Source organism: Polyodon spathula, chromosome 1 (genome assembly GCF_017654505.1).
Source record: "Polyodon spathula isolate WHYD16114869_AA chromosome 1, ASM1765450v1, whole genome shotgun sequence".
Classification (NCBI taxonomy): Eukaryota; Metazoa; Chordata; class Actinopteri; order Acipenseriformes; family Polyodontidae; genus Polyodon; species Polyodon spathula.
The window spans coordinates 94,743,179-94,766,100 of NC_054534.1; the positions used below are offsets into that span (position 1 = coordinate 94,743,179).

General features: G+C 36.6%; 1 protein-coding gene across 1 annotated transcript in view; it reads left to right on the top strand.

Annotated features, from left to right (window-relative positions):
* Window positions 1-22,197, top strand: part of rab28 (RAB28, member RAS oncogene family) — a 56,630-nt gene extending 34,433 nt beyond the window's left edge. The window contains exons 5-7 of the mRNA XM_041266732.1: window positions 13,477-13,580; window positions 14,994-15,071; window positions 19,801-22,197. Of these exons, the coding sequence (XP_041122666.1) occupies window positions 13,477-13,580; window positions 14,994-15,071; window positions 19,801-19,893 (275 nt within the window). The 3' untranslated portion in view covers window positions 19,894-22,197. The remainder of the gene's footprint in view (window positions 1-13,476; window positions 13,581-14,993; window positions 15,072-19,800) is intronic.
* The last annotated feature ends 725 nt before the right edge of the window (window positions 22,198-22,922 follow it).

Below are 22,922 nucleotides of genomic sequence, written 5' to 3' on the forward strand. Positions count from 1 at the left end.
TTTTCTGAATTTTTGCATATTTTTGACACTGAATGTTATCAGATCTTCAACCAAAATCTAATGTTAGATAAAATGGACCCTGAGTGAACAAATAACACAAAATTTTGATACTTATTTCATTTATTTGTTAAAGAAAGTTATGCAATACCCAATGCCCAATGCCCCCGTGTGAAAAAGTAATCGTCCCTTTAGACTCAATAACTGGTTACGCCACCTTTAGCAGCAATAACTGCAACCAAATGCTTCCTGTAGTTATTGATCAGTCTCTCACAGCGCCGTTGAGGAATTTTGGCCCACTCCTTCATGCAGAACTGCTTAAACTCAGTGACATTTGTGGGTTTTCGAGCATAAACTGCTTGTTTCAGGTCCTGCCACAGCATCTCAATGGAGTATAGATCTGGACTTTGACTAGGCCATTCCAAAACTTTAAATTTCTTGTTCTTCAACCATTCTGATGTAGACTTGATTGTGTGTTTCGGATCATTGTCTTGCTGCATGACCCAGCTGCACTTCAGCTTCAGCTCACGGACGGATGGCCTGATACTCACCTGTAGAATTCTCTGTTACAGAGCAGAATTTATGGTTTCTTCAATGATGGCAAGTCGGCCAGGTGCTGATCCAAATCTTGGCACTACCCCCACCATGCTTGTTATGAGGTTCTTACCGTGGAATTCAGTGTTTGGTTTTGGCCAGACATAACTGGGCCCATGTTGGCCAAAAGGTTCCACTTTCGACACATCTGTCTATAGAACATTGTTCCATTGAGGATCATCCAGGTGCTTTTTGGCAAACTTGAGACAAGCATTCATGTTCTTCTTAGTGAGCGGTGGTTTCCGCTTTGCTACTTTGCCATGAATCCCATTTTTGCCCAGTGTCTTTCTGATGGTGGAGTCATGAACACTGACCTTACCCAAGGTGAGAGAGACCTGCAGATCCCTGGCTGTTGTTATAGGGTTCTTTGTGACTTCCTGGACAATTTTACGCCTTGCTCTTGGAGAGATTTTGGCAGGACAGCCAGTCCTGGGAAGATTCACTACTGACCCAAACTTTCTCCATTTGGACAAAATGGCTCTGACTGTGGTTTGGTGGAGCCCCAGAGCCTTATAAATGGCTTTGTAACCCTTTCCAGACTGATAGGCATCAACTTTTTTTTTTTTTCCCTGGAGGTCTTCAGGAATTTCTTTTGATCGTGGCATGATGTGCCTCTAGAACCTGTGTGCTGACAACTTCACTCTGATGGTAAGAGACTAAGTTAGTCAGATTTATAATGGGCAGGGCTGGCCCAAGTCAGGCATGATTGTTAACAAAAGTATAAAAACAGCTGACCCTAACTATCGTTTTAATTGGGTTGAGTTAACTAGCAATAGGGGGCAATAACTTTTTCACACCTGAAGATTGCATGTTTGATTATCTTGCACACCAAACAAATGAAAGAAGCACCACACTTTGGTGTCATTTTTTTTCTCTCAGACTCCCTCTATATACTACTACAACCCACCAAAAGATCTGACCAAATTCAATGTGAAAAATGTGCAAAAGTGCAGAAAATCAGACAGGGGGCAAATACTTTTTTCAGGGCACTCTAAGTTAAGTACAGTATTATAAATGGTGCTTTATCATCATTCATAGTTTCTATACTATTCAACTGCTGTACTGTAGGTGTAAAACAAAAACAAAAATATGATTTTTCTGTTCAGGAAAATTGTTATAGAACATGGGGCTCTATGTATCATTGATTTTTCTTTTGTATTTTGACTTTTCATAGGTTTTTGTGACTTTCATAGACCTACCCACGATGTATTAAAGTAATTTTCATTCCCGTAACTTAGTTTCATCCCTGCTGCGGTAGTTTAGTTACGACTGTTTGTTTCAAGCTACTTTTGTATGCAAATGTATGAATCTCATTATAATACCGAAGTGTTGCGCTTACCCTTGATGTATTATCATTTTTGCCTCTCACTGGCGTGAAACATTTATTGACTTTTAGTTACTTTAAAATAAATTGCTGCAGTGCCCAAGCTCCTTTCCACAAAGCCTCTCAAATTGAAAAAAATGACAGCAAAAGTTGCCTGAGTGTCTGCCCGTCATTGCCGCCAGTGTCCCTCAGCACCAGCACATCTGATCTACAAACCATTCACAAACTTGCACACCATCAGCTGGCTCATTCTGTCACAATTCAATTGAATTCTGTCTCATCCCGTCCAGTGAGAAGATGATTCATTATCATGTTTCCCACAGGGAGTTTTGCCATACTAAATGTGGGGAAGTGCCATATGCCAACAATTGGCAGAATTATCATGGAAAATGCCTGCCAAGGTGTGTCTTGTTTTGAGGCTTATTGCAGCCAGGAACCTCATGTAAAACACATGTTTGGTATCCTTGCAAACCTGGAAGACATGGAAGTCTACATTTGAAGTTCATGTATCTAGCTTTTGTGGTACATCATTGGGAGTAAATATGAAGTTTTGTGATTTTTGCATATTTTTATTTGTAAGGTTAACCTCAATATTCAGCCCTTTTAGAGCAAGAAAAGCTTTGAACAAGTATAAAATGTTCTAGTTTCTGTAAAGCACGTTTTGAAATGAGCATAACATTTGACAGTTATCTTGCCAATTGAAGCTTTCAACTTGGAATAAGCCTTATAATGTGAGCTGGTAATCCTTAACTTAGAAAATTGGGCATGTTATACTCTATGCATTGCAAGAGGGGTTAAACTTCACCTCGTTTATAAGTCTAGTGTCATTGTAATCCTCAATCTACAGTTTCAGAAGTATAGTTGTCCAGCTTCCTTTGATACAGTATGTGCAGAGGTTTGAGCAGCCACGATAAAAACATCTGTTAGAAAAATGTTTTTTCTTCATATATAGTTAACATTTTGGCAATGTGAGACATATACAGTTTGTTTAAGAAATAACTTTTACAGTGATTTAAAGTTACATAGAAAATGTAATTTTTCATTTTGTTTTATACTTAACCTACGGTATATCTCAATCAGTTCACCAGATGTACCCACAAATGTAACATCACTGAAAAGTTCAAATTGTACTGAAAAAAAAAATCTAATATTAGTCTTCCTATTTATCCTTTTAAAGTGAGAAATTTGACTTTGAAATGATTTAGTCCCAAATTCAGGAAAAACCTCTAGCACTGAGGGTTCCAAAAGACCTATCTCCAAAGGGGTTAAGCCTGGAATAATTCTGGTTCATCTTCTTTTCACTCTTTTCTAGAGCAACAATATCCTTTGTAGCGAGGTGACCAAAACTGAACACGATATTCTAGATTCTATTCAATATTCTAGGTAATGAATTGTAAAGTTTGAACATTACTTCCTTTGATTTAAATTCAACACTTTTTACTATATATCCAAGCATTTTGTTGGGCTTTTTATAGCTTCCCCACATTGCCTAGATCAGTGATCCTCAAAGTAATTTGGGCACGGGCATAAATTGATCTTACTTGGCTGTTTGCGGGCAAGCTGGCAATTGCATAGGTTATTTTCTAAAACTTTTCTTAATTAGCGGTTTATAAGTTCTTTCATTTCTTTGAATTTGCGTATTGGGAGGCTCTCATCCGGCCCCGTGGATTTGTTTATTTTAAGAGCTCCTAGTCCCTTTAACACTTCTGCCTCTGTTATGCTAAGGTTATTTAAAACTGGATAGGTACAGGTCGACATGTGGGCCATGTTATCCGTGTCCTCCTTTGTAAAAACGAAAAGTAATCATTTAATGTATTTGCTAGTTTTTTCTCTTCATCTTTGATGTCGCCATTTGTATCTCTTAAATATTTTACTTCCTCCTTGAATATTCTTTTGATGTTTTAATATTGGAAAAACCTCTTAGAATTGGTTTTAGCCTCCTTGGCAAAGTTCATTTCTATCTCTCTCTGTACTTTGTTCTTGGTCCCTGTTTCTTAATGTTTTTTGGCCCTGTGAAGTGTTAAATTTTTATATATATATATATATATATATATATATATATATATATATATATATATATATATATATATATGTATTTTTTTTTTTTTTTTCCCCAAACTAATAGGTAGTTTTGTCTTTGTGGAGATTTGTTTTCCTTTTCTTTTTGGCCAGTGCCTTAGTTGCATCACAGTCGAAGTCTGCAAGAGCCATAGCTTGATATTGTTATATTTGCGGTAACACTTTAAAATAAGTGTTTGTTCATGATTATTTAATGTATATTAAGGGGAATGTTATGAAGTCATGAAAAGTATGTCATGAACTCATGCTTGTGACTTTTGAATTCAGTAGGAATTTCATTTGAAATCAGTAGGAAATCATGTGTTTGTTACATTGGAATTACAGACACTTATTTTAAAAGAAAAATTGAGTATTAGTTTTAAACAATGTCTATGTACAATAAAGACTGCTAATTTGACACAGGTGCTGTACTTTATGAAGATACCTTTCAGGCTTTACACCTTGCATAGTTTTTCAGCTGTATCAATACATGCATACTTATGTCAGTTACAGTGCATCCTGCTTGCCTGTCCAAAGACAGCACAGTGTATTTATACTGAAATGTTATGGTTGTCTGTTTTGTTATTTAGGCAAGTTCCTCAGGATCTCAAAATGTTGAAAACCATTTGCAGCAGTTCTTTTGTTAAGTCATTATGTCTATGAATTCTTGTGTGCTTTTTAGATATTTTCCTTTTGTATAAATAAAATATGCTGAGGCAAAATAGCCAGTAACAAATTCTCACCATTTGAAAGCAACAAGAGCTACAAAATACAGTACATGACACTCTGTAAAATAAACACATGCTCTGTATCAAATGAATGCATGTCATTTGTGTGTAAGTACAGTAATACTCTGTCATGCTATCTATCTGTGTAGAGGCATAAACAGTTTATTTTGTGTTTAGAATAACTTCCTGGAGGTAGTTAATGTGACATACAGTTTGTCAGAAATGAGGGAAACCAGATCCGCACTTGAGATTGTTTTTCCGATAACCCAGAATTGCTGCATTAAAGAAACACAAACTGTACGAAGGGTATGGTCTTCTGTTTCAGCTGAATGGAGTTCAAAACGGTAACATACTCTATGTAGTGTATGGTTGGTTACAGCACAATTATTTTTCTGGAATCAATTACAGCAACCTGGTTATTAATTACTGCTTTTAAATTAACACTTGCAATCATTTTATGACAGGATATAATTTTACCCCGGGCAAGGTTTGTTGCATTTAACCACTTTACATGGCTGCTTTGGATGTCAACATGGTTTGATTTGAAAACTAGTAATACATTATGCACATTTTATTAATTGATTAATTTATTTAACCAGGAGATTTACCCATTTGAGGCCTCATTTACAAGGAGGTCCTGGAAACTAATACAATGTTAAATGGTGTGTGCAATTCATATTGCCCGATGCCCAGGACAACAAGTTTTGCCGTTATGCTTTGCCTGTTGGACAAATAGTTTTTATTTATTAGTTTTTCTTATGTTTCTTCTGTTGCTAAAAAGAAACTGGGTATATTTCTAGAGAGTCACGCAAGTGTTGACGTTCCACCCCTGTCAGTTCTGATTGGCAAGCTGTGGAACAAGCTGATCTGTTGGTTACAAAGAAACACAGTAATGGCTGCCAGGAGAGCATCTGGCAATGCACAGACTAATCTTTTAAACTTAAGGTATTATTTACAGTTTATGTAAATTTGCAAATAAGTGATACTTCTTTCTTAATGCATGAACCTGACATTTAAATGCAGCAATGAGCCACCATACCACACACCACACACCATGAGCCAGATCACAACAGGGGTGAAGAAACATTTGCTCTAATCAACATTTGGGCTGACTGTTCAACCCAGAGATGCTTGGACGGAAGCATGTGGCAAAGTGGTTGATTGTGTACAGGTGCAGAGGTGATGCAGTGCAAGAATAAAACAGAGATTGTAATCCGGTTGGGAAAAATGTTTCTTTATTTTATAATCCAGGTCTGGTGACCAAACAATGATCCCCGGCAATACACAGCAATGTGTAATGCACGGGGTAAATAACAGGTTTGCAGTCCCAAACAATAAACACAGGTATCTCTCCCACAAACACGGTCATCAGTCCTGGGTGCACGCTGTAGTGCTCATGGTGGGTGATACAGTTTAATGCATGACAGTAGTGTAGTGCTGATCTCGGTTTTATGCTGACTCTTAGCGACAGCTCTGGAACGTGTTAGCCGTCTATAAAAACACAAGTAACAGTTATAGACAAGACAAAGAAACACTCGCTCACAATATTTCACAAAGATTGCACAGGTCCTTCTGGGTTATTTTTCGTAACAAAAGCAAAGGAACAGATAACATTGCTTCGACCCCTATTTATACCGTCACTCATGACCCCTTGGTAAACGATTGCAGCTGCCACATCATTGAGTTAGGTACCGAAGCGCTGTCTCTTTTCTACATGACCAACTTCCTTTTAACCATCGGAACGAAGTGTTAGGTCAAGTAGTCTAGAGTATCCTGTTCCCATTAGTGCACTCACAAGTCGGGAGGGAGATTTACCACCAAGAATCATTGTCTTTCTGTCACTAAGCATCAGTAACAAGCTGCTCCCAGGGAATTGATATGCACATTGTTGACTTGTATCTGTCACCCAAGTCAGCTCTGCTTTATCATGACACCGGGTCCTGCCTGGGTAGGTTCTGTCCCCTGTAGACATTGTGAAATCCATAAGAACATAAGAACATAAGAAAGATTACAAACGAGAGGAGGCCATTCGGCCCATCTTGCTCGTTTGGTTGTTAGTAGCTTATTGATCCCAAAATCTCATCAAGCAGCTTCTTGAAGGATCCCAGGGTGTCAGCTTCAACAACATTACTGGGGAGTTGATTCCAGACCCTCACAATTCTCTGTGTAAAAAAAAAGTGCTATTTTCTGTTCTGAATGCAAACTCCATTTGTGACCCCCTGGTCCTTGTTTCTTTTTTCAGGCTGAAAAAGTCCCTTGGGTCGACACTGTCAATACCTTTTAGAATTTTGAATGCTTGAATTAGGTCGCCACGTAGTCTTCTTTGTTCAAGACTGAACAGATTCAATTCTTTTTTAGCCTGTCTGCATATGACATGCCTTTTAAGCCCGGAATAATTCTGGTCGCTCTTCTTTGCACTCTTTCTAGAGCAGCAATATCTTTTTTATAGCGAGGTGACCAGAACTGCACACAATATTCAAGATGAGGTCTTACAAGTGCATTGTACAGTTTTAACATTACTTCCCTTGATTTAAATTCAACACTTTTCACAATGTATCCGAGTATCTTGTTAGCCTTTTTTATAGCTTCCCCACATTGCCTAGATGAAGACATTTCTGAGTCAACAAAAACTCCTAGGTCTTTTTCATAGATTCCTTCTCCAATTTCAGTATCTCCCATATGATATTTATAATGTACATTTTTATTTCCTGTGTGCAGTACCTTACACTTTTCTCTATTAAATGTAATTTGCCATGTGTCTGCCCAGTTCTGAATCTTGTCTAGATCATTTTGAATGACCTTTGCTGCTGCAACAGTGTTTGCCACTCCTCCTTGTGTCGTCTGCAAATTTAACAAGTTTGCTTACTATACCAGAATCTAAATCAATGTAGATTAGGAATAGCAGAGGACCTAATACTGATCCCTGTGGTACACCGCTGGTTACCACACTCCATTCTGAGGTTTTTCCTCTAATCAGTACTTTCTGTTTTCTACATGTTAACCACTCCCTAATCCATGTACATGCGTTTCCTTGAATCCCAACTGCGTTCAGTTTGAGAATTAATCTTTTGTGCGGGACTTTGTCAAAAGCTTTCTGGAAATCTAAATAAACCATGTCATATGCTTTGCAATTATCCATTATCGATGTTGCATCCTCAAAAAAATCAAGCAAGTTAGTTAGGCACGATCTCCCTTTCCTAAAACCATGTTGACTGTCTCCCAGTACCCTGTTACCATATAGGTAATTTTCCATTTTGGCTCTTATTATAGTTTCCATAAGTTTGCATATAATAGAAGTCAGGCTTACTGGTCTGTAGTTACCTGGTTCAGTTTTGTTTCCCTTTTTGTGGATCGGTATTACGTTTGCAATTTTCCAGTCTGTCGGTACCACCCCTGTGTCAAGAGACTGCTGCATGATCTTGGTTAGCGGTTTGTAAATTACTTCTTTCATTTCTTTGAGTACTACTGGGAGGATCTCATCCGGCCCAGGGGATTTGTTTATTTTAAGAGCTCCTAGTCCCTTTAACACTTCTGCCTCAGTTATGCTAAAGTTATTTAAAACTGGATAGGAACTGGATGACATGTGGGGCATGTTGTCAGTATCTTCCTTTGTAAAAACTTGTGAAAAGTAATCATTTAACATATTTGCTATTTTTTTTTCTTCCTCTACGATTTTGCCATTTGTATCTCTTAAACATTTAACATCCTCTTTGAATGTTCTCTTGCTGTTGTAATATTGGAAAAAACATTTTGGAATTGGTTTTAGCTCCCTTAGCAATGTTCATTTCTATTTCTCTCTTGGCCTTTCTAACTTCCTTTTTGACTTGCATTTGCAGTTCTGTGTACTCTTTCTGTGTACTTTCTTTTTGGTCCTTTTTTAATGCTCTGTAAAGTGCCTTTTTTCGCTGAATATTTTTTTTAATTGATCTATTAAACCATTTTGGCAATTTAGTTTTACATTTAGATTTGTCTACTTTAGGGATATAATTGTTTTGCGCCTCTAGTACTACATTTTTGAAGAACAACCATCCTTCTTCTGTGGGTGTTTTCTCTATTTTACTCCAATCTACTTCTGTTAGTCTCTGTTTCATACCTTCATAGTTTGCTTTTCTAAAATTGTAAACCTTAGCTTTAGTCTTTACTTTTGAGGATTTAAAAAACACTTCAAATGAGACCATGTTGTGGTCTGAGTTTGCCAGTGGTTCTCTGACCTCTGTTTTAGTTATTCTATCTTCGTTATTTGAAAAGACTAAATCAAGGCATGCCTCCCCTCTAGTCAGTGCCTTCACAAATTGTGTTAGGAAGCAGTCATTTGTCATTTCCACCATTTCTATTTCATCCTTCGACCCACCGGGTTTTCCCATTTTATTTGGGGGAAGTTGAAATCCCCCATTAGTATGGCTTCTCCTTTGCTACACACATTTCTAATGTCATTGTATAACAGATTATTGTGCTCACCGTCTGAATCTGGCGGTCTATAGCATGCTCCTATTATTATGCCTTTTGAATTTTTGTCTGTTATTCTGACCCATATTGATTCGGTTTTATTTTCTTTGTCCAGGTTTAACACCTGGGCTTCAAGACTGTTTCTTATGTATAGCGCTACCCCTCCTCCTCTTCTGTCCTGCCTGTCTTTCCTATACAGTGTATACCCACAAATATTATATTCGTCCCCATCACTCTCAGATAACCACGTTTCTGTAACACCTATCACATCATAGTTACCTGTTAGTGCAGTAGCTTCAAGTTCTAGAATTTTGTTTCTGATACTTCTAGCATTTAGATAAACACATTTAATGGTTGTCTTACCTGAGTTGTTGTTCTTGTTTTGATGCGGTCTCCCTTCTGTTTTTTTGTTGATTTCTCCCCCCTTCCTTTCTAGTTTAAATGCTTCCGAACCTGCTCGAGGATCTTTTCTCCAAGTAGACTAGTTCCCTTGTTATTTAAATGCAGTCCATCCCGTCTATACAGATAGTCCTCGTTGTAGAATGTGGTCCAATGATCAAGATAGGTGAAGCCTTCCCGTGTGCACCACGTCTTCAGCCATGCGTTTTGATTAATTATTTCCAGCTGTCCATATGGTCCTTTGCAAGGTGCGGGTAGTATACCAGAAAATACCACAGTTTTGGTTTTCTCTTTTAATTTCCTTCCTAGCTCTCTGAATTTGTTTTGCAGGGATTTTGGTCTGTCTCTTCCAATGTTGTTTGTACCGATGTGGACGACTACTACCGGGTCGTCTCCTGTTCGTTCTAGGAGCCTGTCCACGTTTTCAGTGATGTGCTTGACCGAGGCTCCCGGAAGGCAGCACACTGTTGTAGTAAGGGGGTCCAAACTGCGAACTGAACTTGCTGTGTTTCTCAATATGGAGTCCCCAACAATCATGACCTCCCTTCTTTTTGCTGTCTGGTCACCACTGTCAATGGGGTCCTGGATGTTGTTCCTTTCATTCTCTTGTTGTTGGTTCTGCTCATCAAAATTCTGAAGTGACTCAAATCTGTTGGTTGTTTTGATTTCTGGTGGTTGTGTTTGACGAAGTTTCTTTTTTTCCCTGCTTCTGCCTACCTGAACCCAGCTGTTCTGACCTTCTATCTCCCTGGTGGCTTTCAGTCTGTTAGGGGTGATGCAGACTTCCATGAATTGTGGGTGTGCCAGTTCCTCAAGATCCTGTTGCTGTCTCACTTCTTCCAGCTCCATTTCTAGCATGCTTACTAGTTTATGCAAATCCTGGATCGCGCGGCACTTTACGCACACTTGGTTTAGCTCCGCTGGGTTTTCTCGGATTTCCCACATCAAGCAGGTGTCACAGATTACTGGCTTGAAGACCATGTTGAGGGTTTTTTTTTTTTTTTGAAGTTTAGTTTCTTCTGCAGCCGTCAGCCTGCTTTCAAACTGCTTCGAAACTGCTCTGTACTTTTCCACGCTGTACTTCTCCCACTCGCTGTCGCTTCCACTCGCTGTCGCTGGGAAGACTGCCTCGTTTAACTGCGTTGTTCTGCTGTGCTGTCGGCTCCTCCCCTCGCCCGTGTCTCAAAACGGCGCTGAATTTGAATCAGCTGCTCCGAGTTTCAGCTTGTTTGTTATCAGAAAAACACACGCGGCTGTGTTTCCCCAATGTCCTCTGTTTTCTGATTAAAGCAATTCAAGATGCAATTTCTCCTTTCTGCTTCTAAACTGCTCTGTGGTACTCTGATATATTCCAACAACAACATGCCATGAAAAGTTAAAAACAGTAATTCATATGAAGCTAAACATAGATCTGCATATTTTAAAAATGTTCTATTTTCAATAAAATATTGTTTTCATAGTGTGTGTTACCTTTAAAACAAAAAAACTGAGACCTACTGTAGCACCGCATTTGAGTCAGTCAGTCAATTCCAGTGTGCCAAGTAGCGAGTTGGGACTCTGATTCTTTTAATCAAGTAAAAAAAAAAAAAAAAAAGACATTTAAGAATATGTTATGAAAGTAAGACTACATTAGCTTGTTAACACTTGCCAGCCATGCTAAAACACTAGCTGCGTAGATGTTATCCAAGTTAGTTTTCATGTGTTTACTACTGTAGCAGGCTTTACAGGAGATATCTGTCACACTGCATCCCAAGTATTTTCATTTTATATATGCATGCATGTTTTCTTTTTGCTTTCACTGAATTTGCTAAAGGGTTGTAAGCATGAAAAAAAACAAACATCTACATGTATATTGATTTATATGTAGTGATGTCCTGTACTATGTTGTACTGAACTTTGTGGCAAAATGGTTGTATCAAGATGTGTTTAATATCTCATGCATGCAGTTTAATTTTCAAAATGTACTAGGAGCAGCAAAAAAAGTCTCTTCTACAATGAAGTTAATGTTTTTATTTTGTAAACTCTGTTTCAATACATAAAAATATACTACTTGTGTACCAAATTCCACGGATGCATGAGTAAACAAGCAGAACAATTTGTTTCACCTAATCTGCAGGTTGATAGTGCACTTATGGTAATGGAGAGAATAGGAAATGTAGTAAGGGTGTGTGAACCTCTGATCAAAAATTGTGGGAACAGAACATTGTGATTTTATATTATATTTTCAAAGGAACTGAGTCACTCCATAAATAAAAGCACAGCACAATCAGTTTATCAAAAGTTTTATTTTTACATTAATACAATTGGAACAAGCTATTATAGTGCAGTATGCTGGACTCCTGATCAACAGAATTACTTTTCTCATGTTAAAACTGAGACTAGTGTTTTTTTTGTTTTTTTTAAATAAACTGTGCTGTAACTGGTGTCTGTTTGTGCTTAGACATACTAAATGACAAAATCTTTCAACTAAAAGTCTTTTTCAATGTCTTGAATATTTGGCAGAAAAAGTCAACATATAAGTATTTGTTCAGTAATACATTTTGTCAAGAATGGGCTTACTTGGTTTACTTGTATTGCTCTGGTCAGTCCGATGTAATACTTGTCTGACCAAAATTCATCATCCCTAGAATTGTGCTGGCTCCATAAACAAACAAAGAATCTGAAGCAGTTAGTGCTTTCTGTAAGCTGGAGTCCTCTGCCCTGTCACTGTACTGGCAGTATCACTGTCCAGCATCAACCACAGTGTTAAAGATAGCAGGAAGGGCAATGATTGTTTGGTCATATAATCAATTACTAGAAGTGGTGGAACAGAATAGATCATGGTAACTTTAAGGTTGTCTTTAATCTTTACAATAAACCACCCCGAAAAAAACAAAAAACAAACATAGATTGAACCGCAGTTATGGATATATTTAATGGTATTTGAGGAGTTTATAACAGATGGATAATTATACAGATTAAATTCTTATCTGGCCAAAAAAATATACAGCAACAGTGATTGTTCTTGGCACAAATTATGCTTGTTTATTAGTTAATGTTACTGTACAGTATATAGGGACTGTCAGAACTAATTTACTGTAACATGTGGTATTCACAATCACAATGCTGTTCACTCCCTTAGAATGTGGGCGGATGTTAACCAATACCCTGGAGACTAAAGGCTAAAGATCAGGTCAATGTATAATTCCACTGCAACATTCAAGCATGTTGAAAAATGTTTGAGTGTTTTATTTCCATTGGCCATGCCATTGTGTATATTGCTGTACTCAGCTGTTCCATAGTACACTGTGTATCTTAAAATGCTGTTAATGCTTCTCTGACAAGTGATTTATTACCTGGACCAAGTGTCCAGGAACTAAAGGATTTGTGAAGTTTACTTATAGTAGCCAATAGAGTTCCTCTGTACTTAATTATTGGAATTAATAGAGTATTACTTTGTAGATTTTAGCATTTTATAAATAGTAATAGAAGTACATTTGAAAAGTTTAGCATACCTTCTGCTCAACCAATAAAAAATCTAAAATGCAGCAGTAACCTGAGATGTCTTTTGTACATCCAAAATATAACAAATGTAATGCTGTCATTTTTGTCTATTTATTTACACAGAGGAAAAATAAAACACTCAAATGAACAGGTGCCGGTATATGAATGGAAGTTTAGAAATTGACTCCACTTTACACAAATATATATTCTTGTGTTACTCTTGTTTTAAAATGCTCTTTACTAATCTGTAGCTCAGTAAGATATGCAGGTAGAGAATGCATGTTATTTACCTGGATCATAAAACATTTAATAATTGGTCAATCTGACTTACTGTTTAAGCAGTAGGAAAGCAAAAATGTCAGTTTGGCTGCAAACTGAGGTTGAATGATAATGTTAACCCTAATATATAAACTGCTAAAATGTACTTCATTGTGCATGTTTTTCTAGTTGATCTGGAGCACATGCGAACTGTAAAAGCTGACAAGCACCAACGGTTTTGCCAAGAAAATGGCCTCAGCAGTCATTTTGTCTCAGCCAAGACAGGAGATTCTGTGAGTAAAAAAAGTTTTCTTTTTCTTTTTTCTCTCTATTATTTAGACATAACTATTAATATTATTTTGATTATGATAGTATTAGTATTTAAAGAATAGTCTGATAAACTGTCAATTGCACTGAAAGATAGTAAGCTTTAAATAAAAAGTGTTATAGAAATTAAAATTGCAGTGAAAAGAGAAGGCCTGCATCAAGAGCTGAATCGTGTTATGTGTCATATGAGGAAAACTTGCATTTAAATATCACTCCATATCAACTATATGAATCCATATTAATACATTGGGTTTACCAATTGAAGTATAACTCTTGTCCTTTCTGTCGTTGTAAGGCTGGTTCATACTGACATAAGTTTGGTCGGACTCAAAGGCCTCCGACCCTGTGCGAGAGGTTGGAATTAAGTCATCCACACTTTTGCAACGTGCGTCTTTTTTGGAAAGTCCTACAGCCTTTTTTCATGTATCCACAACCTGAAATCTTATGGGGTCAGATGATGTTGAAAAATGTGATTATTTGCTGCATGGTCATATGCTGTTAATCATCATGGAGCAAGGCTTTAAGGAACTTTTAATAGAAGACATTTGCAAACATCCACATTTATATAACCCCTGACTTAAAGAATATAGAGCTGCTCAAATAATAGAAAAGGCGTTGGTGTGTATTATTCAGATAAAAATGGAAAAGGACTGGAGAGAATATAAAGCCTGATGGAGAAAACTGTGTAGTAGATTTGTGAAGAGCAAGAAAACCCTGAAGAGTGGAGTCAGAAAGACATTGCTTGGAATTTCCAGTTGCTATGTGCTATGTACAGTGTGACTGTGTCTGCAAGTCTTTCTGCAGGTGTCACTGGCATCGCATGTATATTTTTGCATTGAAGCAATGGTCCCAATTTGTTTAACAGATCGTCAAACCTTTCACCTGTCATTCTAAAAATATCTCTCACTGTTACATACCCACATCTCTTTAATTAATGTATAACATTCTTCCTTTCGGATTCTGTTGGTTGAGAGGTCAGATGTACCATGACCTCTTGTATAAGGGATACAGTCTCCTAAAATGTCAGTTTTTCCAACTACGCGAATGCTGTCTGTATTTAAAGTATGAACGACAGCTAGGCAGTCAAAAGGGCTGGACACAAAGCTCCTTCATACAGCCAATAGTGAAGGTGCACAGCTTTTATAGCTGTTATGTGCCTAGCATATCGCATTCATCTGTGACAGAAGTATGAACCAGCCCTTCACCTACCTGGGATGTTAAGGAATGTTTTTATTTTTTTTTTTGGTATTTTTTTTTTTTTTTAAGCTCTGGTTTAACTCGGATATATCAGTGTTTAGTATTGTGTTGAAAGGGAATTCTTGGTTTGTTTGAGCACTTTTGCTGTCTTTTTAATCACTTGATTCCCATTTCATTTGCAGGTCTTCCTGTGTTTTCAGCGAATGGCTGCTGACATTCTTGGAATCAAACTAAACAAAGCAGAAATGGAACAATCACAGGTGAGAGCACTTCAGGGAGTATACTCCCATTCTAGAAAAGTGTTTTACGAGAAGAAAGACCCTAATGCTATATGTACTAACACTGCAGTACTAACCCTGTTGTCATTATTTTCTTTTACCTCCTCCAGCGCACGGAAACACATATAAGAAAATAGTAAATGATGTTGAAAAAATGTGGTGTGTGAACTGTTATTTATCTTTTGGTAATTTGTAAGGGGTCTTTCTCTGACATACCTTTACCACCATCCAGATATGTTAACCAGAAAGCTGTGGTTCGAGGTGATAAGATTTAGAAGGTTTCTAAAAGGCCATTCATTATTCCTGTGATATGGCTTGGTGGAGACATGTTGGCTGTGGAAACTGTAGGAGGCAAGTCAGACAACAGGCCACCCCACATGACCCCGGGACAAGACCCAGAAGGAGTGTTGAATGTTACAATGACAAATTACATGATTTTGTTATATAATCATGAAATTGTCAACAAATGCTATTCTAAACAACTACACCCCCGTTTTTCTGTCAGAATTAGCCAAGTGTATTAATTATATGGTATTAGGTTCTGTTTCTACAGTAAATAAATACATAAACAGGCCTATCTTTATAATAACTTTATTCTCATGCGAGAACAAATGTATAAAATAAGTGTAACCAACCGCTTGTTCAAAGTATACATATATTTCTTAATTAATTTAAGATGTAGCCAGTAGTAGCCAGCATATAAAAACAACACATCTTTCACTGAAAATGAGGTACAGTGTATGTGGTTTCAGTGGCTTTAGTTCTACTTACATTCAATACATAATTCAGCAATTCTAGATGCTGGTAATTGTTTATATTGTGAAAGAAAGTATATGTAAAATGGTTCTCCAATTTATATACAGTGATGCACAAAAGAAATGCAACATTCAGGTCTAATGGATTTAATCAAATATTATAAATGCAGCTATAAAACAAAATCACAGAAAATGTGAACAAAAATACAGATCAAAGAATCTTAAGTTTTCACTATGAAACATGACACACTGTCAAAATGAAAACATTGCAAAGTTAGTATCGGGTATGATCTCCCTCAGCATTAACACAATCCTGACAGCGTTGACGCATAGACCTTATCAGCCTCTGGATAGACTACTGAGGGATGTTCTGTCACTCTTAATGTGCAGCTGCAGCCAGCTGGCGAAGGTTGGCTGGTCGCAGTTGTCTCTTGTGGATGGCACTGGCAATTTGGTCCCACAGATCTATTGGACTTGGGTCAGGAGAAAAAGCTGGCCATGGCAAGACCTCAACATTGTTTTCTTGAAGTCATGCAATTGTAATCCTAGCACTGTGTAGTGTTGCATTGTCCTGCTGGAAAATCGACTCTTCCGGATTGGCTTGCAGAAATGGAAAAACTGTTGCCTCAAGGACTTCATCCATGTATCACTGAGAAGTAAGGTTGCCCTCAATCTGCACCAAAGGCGTTCTTGTGTTAAAGGACATTTCTCCCCACATCATCACACTTCCACCGTCCCACCGGTTAGCTTGAATAATGCAACAGTCAGCATAATGCTCATCATGATGTCGCCACACACGTTGTTTTCCGTCAGGTCTATCAAGGGCAAAACGGCATTCATCGGTGAATAAAATACTTTCTGCCGTCACCTCAGATGTTCTGTGGCCCACATTTTCATGCAGATGGTGAGCTACAGTCCTTCTGCTGATGCACAGGTTATTTCTTCCTGGAATTTCTCGTGCTATAGCCACTGCAGTCTGAAAGCGATTACGCAGATGGATCAGTTTGATGTAACGGTCCCAGGCCAGTGTGGTGACCATCTGCCTTCTAGGACATGGCCTGTCCCGCACAGAACTGGTTTCCTGGTTTCTCTAGACTAGTCTGCTGATTGTTGAAGCAGAACATCTCGTTCTGCAGGCAACTTCTCTCACAGACAGGCCGCCTTCAGTCATGCCAATAGATTACTGAAGCGGGACATGGTCATATCTTTTGCTTTTCTTGCATTAATTAAAATCATGTCTTTTTCGAATGGCTAGTTGTACAGATTCTTAATCAGCTAATTTTGGCAAATACCAAATACTGAGCACCTGGCATTTTTTATGGAATCACATGACTTGAGTTCAGTATTTTGTTATGCCAAGAAACAATACTACTCAAACAATCAACAAACTTATCTGCTCACTGTTTAAAATGCAAATAACATTAAGTATGTGCCCAATGCGCTGTTGATGTAAAAATTAGACTGTTGCATGTTCATTGTGCATCAATATATATTATTTTTCTTCTGAGCCATGTACAGCCACAAAATGCCACATCAATAGCCACATACTTCTATTTACTTAAAAGCGCACAAGTAACTAAACCTTACTAGGTGTTTCAGATTTTGTTTTCAGTTAGCATTTTCTTTCATAAATAGTGTTACATGGAACTTTTCACATCCATAATAAGTAATGTAAACCTAATGTGAGTGCTGTAAACCAAAGACAGACGAAACTGTGTATAATCTTAGCAAGTATATTTTTATTGGTCTACATTGTTTATGTAATGCAGAGGCCATTCTTTTTAATCACTGCACTCCAGCATACTGACTTCATTATGCTTCATGAAGTGTGACGTGTTTAGCTCATGAGATTTTCAACAAATGTTGTGAGAGCAGTTAATTGCTTGCAAGTTGCCAGAAGTCCTTTTCTTGATCCCCAATGTACAGGGTTGATGGAGAGGCCAGGACCTGGGAGTCCAGATAAATGTTATTAACATTGGTTGGTTTTGAGAGCTTTACACAGGAGTCGGTGACCTTTTCAGTGATAATATCAGCAGGGGAGCCCACTTAATCATGGCCCATGTGTAACAGATAAGATACTCTGAAGTTGATCAATTAAAAACTCAACAGAACACATCTTCGGCTGATGAATCATGAAGGCATTTTGTTTTAGGACACTTATGTCTTGTGTTACACCAACTAGTGCAGATTAGTTGGTTGCCATTGTTCATAATTGCAGTAAACTGCAAGAAATTGATTTTTTTAAACCACAAATATGTAATTTCCTGCTAAATATTACAATATCCGCAAATTCACTCAATAAAATCTGAAAAAAAAAAAAAAAAAAACTACAAATGATTTATTTATTTTATTTAGGTTTAGTTTACAGTTTAGTTACTGTAGTCCACTTAACAGAATTGAATCCCATTTGTATACCTTTTTATTCTTTTTTCTTGGATGATTCAAGTATTTAAAAGTGTTTGTGGAAGCAACATCAATGTATTATATTAACAGTTACCTTGGCATATTAATAATCTTGCCTTTTAATTTATAATGGCAAAGGTTAATTAACTTTTTTTTCTATTATTTTATTTATAAGGAATCCATTGTTAACAGCTAGCATTGTTTTCTTATGTTTTGTACGGGTTCTTGATAAGCTCTGTTTTTCTCTTTGTATTTTTCTGCCATCAAGCTCTGCCTTTTCAACTAACCCTTGTCACATTACTTTTCTACTATTCATTTCTCTCTTCACCTTTCATGTTGGCAGCAAGTTGTGAGGGCAGGGTTGGTGAACTACTCTCAGGAGGAAAGCCAAGCTCCTATCTCTGAAAACTGTCAGAGTAAAGTCTGTTCAATACAGTAGTCCAGGTACTAAAGTAGATACAAACTGTAGATTTTTGTAAAGCACAGTCAGAACTTTATACAGTATACAATTTAGGGGTGGGAATTTTTTCTGGGACCCGATCTTAAATTTTACCCCACATTCCTTATTAACTAACATCTGTAAATCCATAAATAGAATATTTTTTTTTTTTTTTTTTATATTTTGAATATGCTTGTTGTACTCCCATGCAGGGTATGAGGGTATATATATCTATCTATATATATATATATATATATATATATATATATATATATATATATATATATATATATATATATATATATTTATATATATATGAAGTCATACTTATTTAATTACATTCAAAACTATAGGAGATATAAGGTGTATTGTTTTTGTTTGCTCAAAAGTGTAGCATAAACCTACAATAGTTAATCCTAACTGAAGTTTGTAGAATGACATTGAAACGACACAAGCCCTCAACACCCACTTTGGCTTTAAATCAGAAAAATGTCCCCTTTTTTTCTTGTTTGACATATAAAAATAAAACAAAAACATTTGGGTTTGTGACTGGCATTGTGCCATCACCAAGCAGCCCAAGTCCAATATAAACAAAAATATAAATAAAATAAAGACTAGTTTTAAATTATTTATAACTGTCAAAGTAAAAGAAATTGGTTTATCTTTGCAACAGATCCAACCATTAATCTTGAATTAACTTAATTTCATCTTTACATATTTTTTTCTCATTTTTCATTTACTATTGATCATGTCTAGGGCTTCTGCTTTTTGGTGTTAACCAATAAAACACCCCTGATGCAAAAAATAAAATAAAATTAAATCTGCGTAAAGCCAAGTAACACCAGAAAAAACAGTGGAAATGGTTACTCAATTCATGTCGACTGCCAACCACTTTCCCATTTAAAAAAAAAAAAAAAAAGTACTTCTAAAGTATTTATTTATTATTCATTTGCCTACATAATGGTGAAGTGAATAGTATATTATCTTGCAAGTGTAACAGCTATCCAATCCATCAGCAAACAGACTTTTTTATGCATGTGGTGTCTACTTAATGTAATAATAATAATAATGATAATAAAATATTATAATATCTTTTCTTTCTTTCTTATGCCAGCGAGTAGTAAAGGCAGATATCGTAAACTACAGCCAGGAGCCAGTGGCACGAACAGTGAACCCGCCTCGAAGCTCCATGTGTGCAGTGCAATGAACCACACTCCCCCTCCACTGGTACAGCTGGCGCTGTTGCTTCCCTCAGGCCTGTTGTTCACCAGGAACTTTTCTACTCAGCAATGATCATATCTGCAGCACAGCAAGAGGTTTTACAAACTTGTCTTCACCAGCATGTACTAAGAAGCAGCAGGAAACTATTGTGACTGACTAGGGTCCAGCTTCTGATACCGAAACTAAGGAAAAGTTTCTCCTTGTTCTTATATTTTGTATTAAATAGTTTGCTGTATTTACACTCTCTGCTTGCTATGTCTTTCTAGGTATACTTATGATTATTTATTTTTAAGTTCCTGAAGACAACAATTTTAGCAATCACTGCTTCATTCATGTGTATTTTTACTCTTAAATATACCAGGCTCGGCTTTTCAATTTTTATACTGATAACTGTCATTCCTGTGCAGCAGAATATGATTATTATTGGATCATTAATTGTGTAACATTATTATTATTATTATTATTATTATTATTATTATTATTATTATTATTATTATTATTATTATTATTATTATTATTACCTTACATTACCTACGTTAAGAATCAATAACAACCAAATGCTTCCCAAATGACCACCACTATGTTAGTAAATATATAAATAAATGCACTGTACTGTCTGTCTAGCCACTAAAACAGAAGACAAAAGGAGAACATTCATTTGTTCAAACCCAACTTTGATGAGATTTTTTTTTAATGGCAGTATAGTGTATGTGAGTACTGTCTTATTAATCTTTCCTACTCTTTAAAAGCTTTAGACCAATTTTACTGTTCCCCATTTCAATGTGCAGCTCTATCCCCCATGCCTCCCTAACAGCCCTCCAAACTTTCCTCACTGAGCAGTGAGTCTCTCTTTCTAGTTAGAACGACACTTAGAAAATGCTGTGCCACGCTGAAGGAATATATCCAACCATTACGTACAGTATATATGTGTAATGTGATTACAGCAATGTTGCATTGTACTTTTAAATGTGAAATTACTTGTTATTGTTATCTGAAAGGAATTTTCCACATCAAGCACCCTCTGATGTATCAGAAATTTAAATGCAGTGTCATTGTGGTAAGGAATAGTTACCTTTGCAGTGACATCAACTGCAGTTGGTTTTCGTTACTGTCACAGATATTACCAGCTTAAAGCCAAATGCTGTTCTATCCAAACAATATGTTGTAAAGGATTCTTATTGGAGAAGTTGAGTAAATATTCTTAAATGCTGCTGCTGACAATGGTAAGCTACAAACAGACATATATGGATTGTATTACATAGAACACAGAAAAAAGCAAAAGTATGTAACTGATATCCTTGAGACTTAGTTACGGCTGTAGAAAGGAAAGGTTTTTGACATTTAAGGAAATAAATAAAACAATGAGTAGTATGTATTGTATACATTTTTGTTTCCGTAGTTCTGATTTAGTGTACAATTCCAGGACAATTGTTCCTCATCCAGACCCCATTTAAAACTTTCCTTTTCCTCATTTAATGATTGACAAAACACTGTGATAAAATGTTTATTATATTGCCTGTTTTTATTACATTAGCTGGATATTTTGGATAGTATGGTATTGGCAGAATAATACCCCAAATCCCACTGTCAATATATTGTTTTTGTTAATATTTTTTTCTTATTTGTTTGAATGTGATTTAAGATCTAAACTGGCATATTCACTAAGTGTAACATCAGAAAAGAGCAGTTAAGTGGATTAATGATGTCATGTACTATACTGTTGAAAAATGACCTGTTTTTCTTCTAGACAGCATACCTTCATGTATACAGAATATTGTATTGTTATTCTAACTGAAGAGATGGATTTCAACCTAGCCTTTGGAAATAATGGATTCTGATGGTTCAAAAAAAGATAGTTCAATTATAGTTCAATTATAAGTTTTTCAATTGTATTTGAAATGTATTTGCTATATACACTGTACATTTATTTGTAATGTGAATATTACATATTGTTCTGTATAGAGATAATGCATATGCGTGCTGAGATAAAATAGAAGTTAGAAAACTGAGATTTTGTTTGTTAACTTTATAAATGAAAAGTAATGAGGAATTGTACAATGAAATCCACCTTGAACTGTGGAAACCTCTTAAAGGGGCAATGTGATTACCATCTATGTGCCAGTTACCTACTTTTAAGTTGTATGTCCTCAGAAAATTCCACGTCAAAACGACTGTTAACAAAACTCTAAACACTGTAGGCAAACTAGGGAATGTTACTGAGTTGTAGAACACCTGTGTATGAAGGAACTCACTCATGAAACTCATAATTGGCTGAAAGCTCTATAATAATGAGTATATACTAATACTTTAGATATATATATATCATATATATAATATATATATATAGTATATAGATATATATATATATATATATATATTATATATATTATATATATAAATGCGCCACTATATATATTCGACAAATTTCCCACCTTTAGGTGACTTTCAGTGAACATGGACTTTATTTGGGCAATTTATTTTTTGTGGCTATAGAAATTTTGACTTAATTCCCTTTAGACTAACATCAACCCTCTTAATGGAGTATCTGTGAAAATGACAACCATACATTTTTGTCTCTATTCCACAGCCTAAGCTCCAGGAACTCTTGGTACAACTGCAGGATGCCTATTACTTACTATATACTTACTCCAACAAAAAAAAAAAAAAATCTATGATGCCCAATTCTCCTGTGCAGAAAGCAAAATTGATACTACCCTAAAAATGACTGATTTTGGGGCTCCAGAGAGACGCATCCGGTAAAGGTGCTCTGCGTGGAGTGCAGGATGAGCCCTATAGCGTGGACAGCTCTAGTCCAGGCTACTCCACTATTGACCGTGGATGGGCATTGTCAGGGGGCGGCGCACAATAGACTCAGCCTGGACAGACCCTGTAGTCTGTCCAGGCGCCTGTAGGCTTGCCTGTAAGCTGCCCAGAGATGCGTTGTCCTCCAACGCTGTAGGTGGCTGTATGATGGGTCTGCAATGTGAAAAAGAAGCGGTCGGCTGATGAGACACG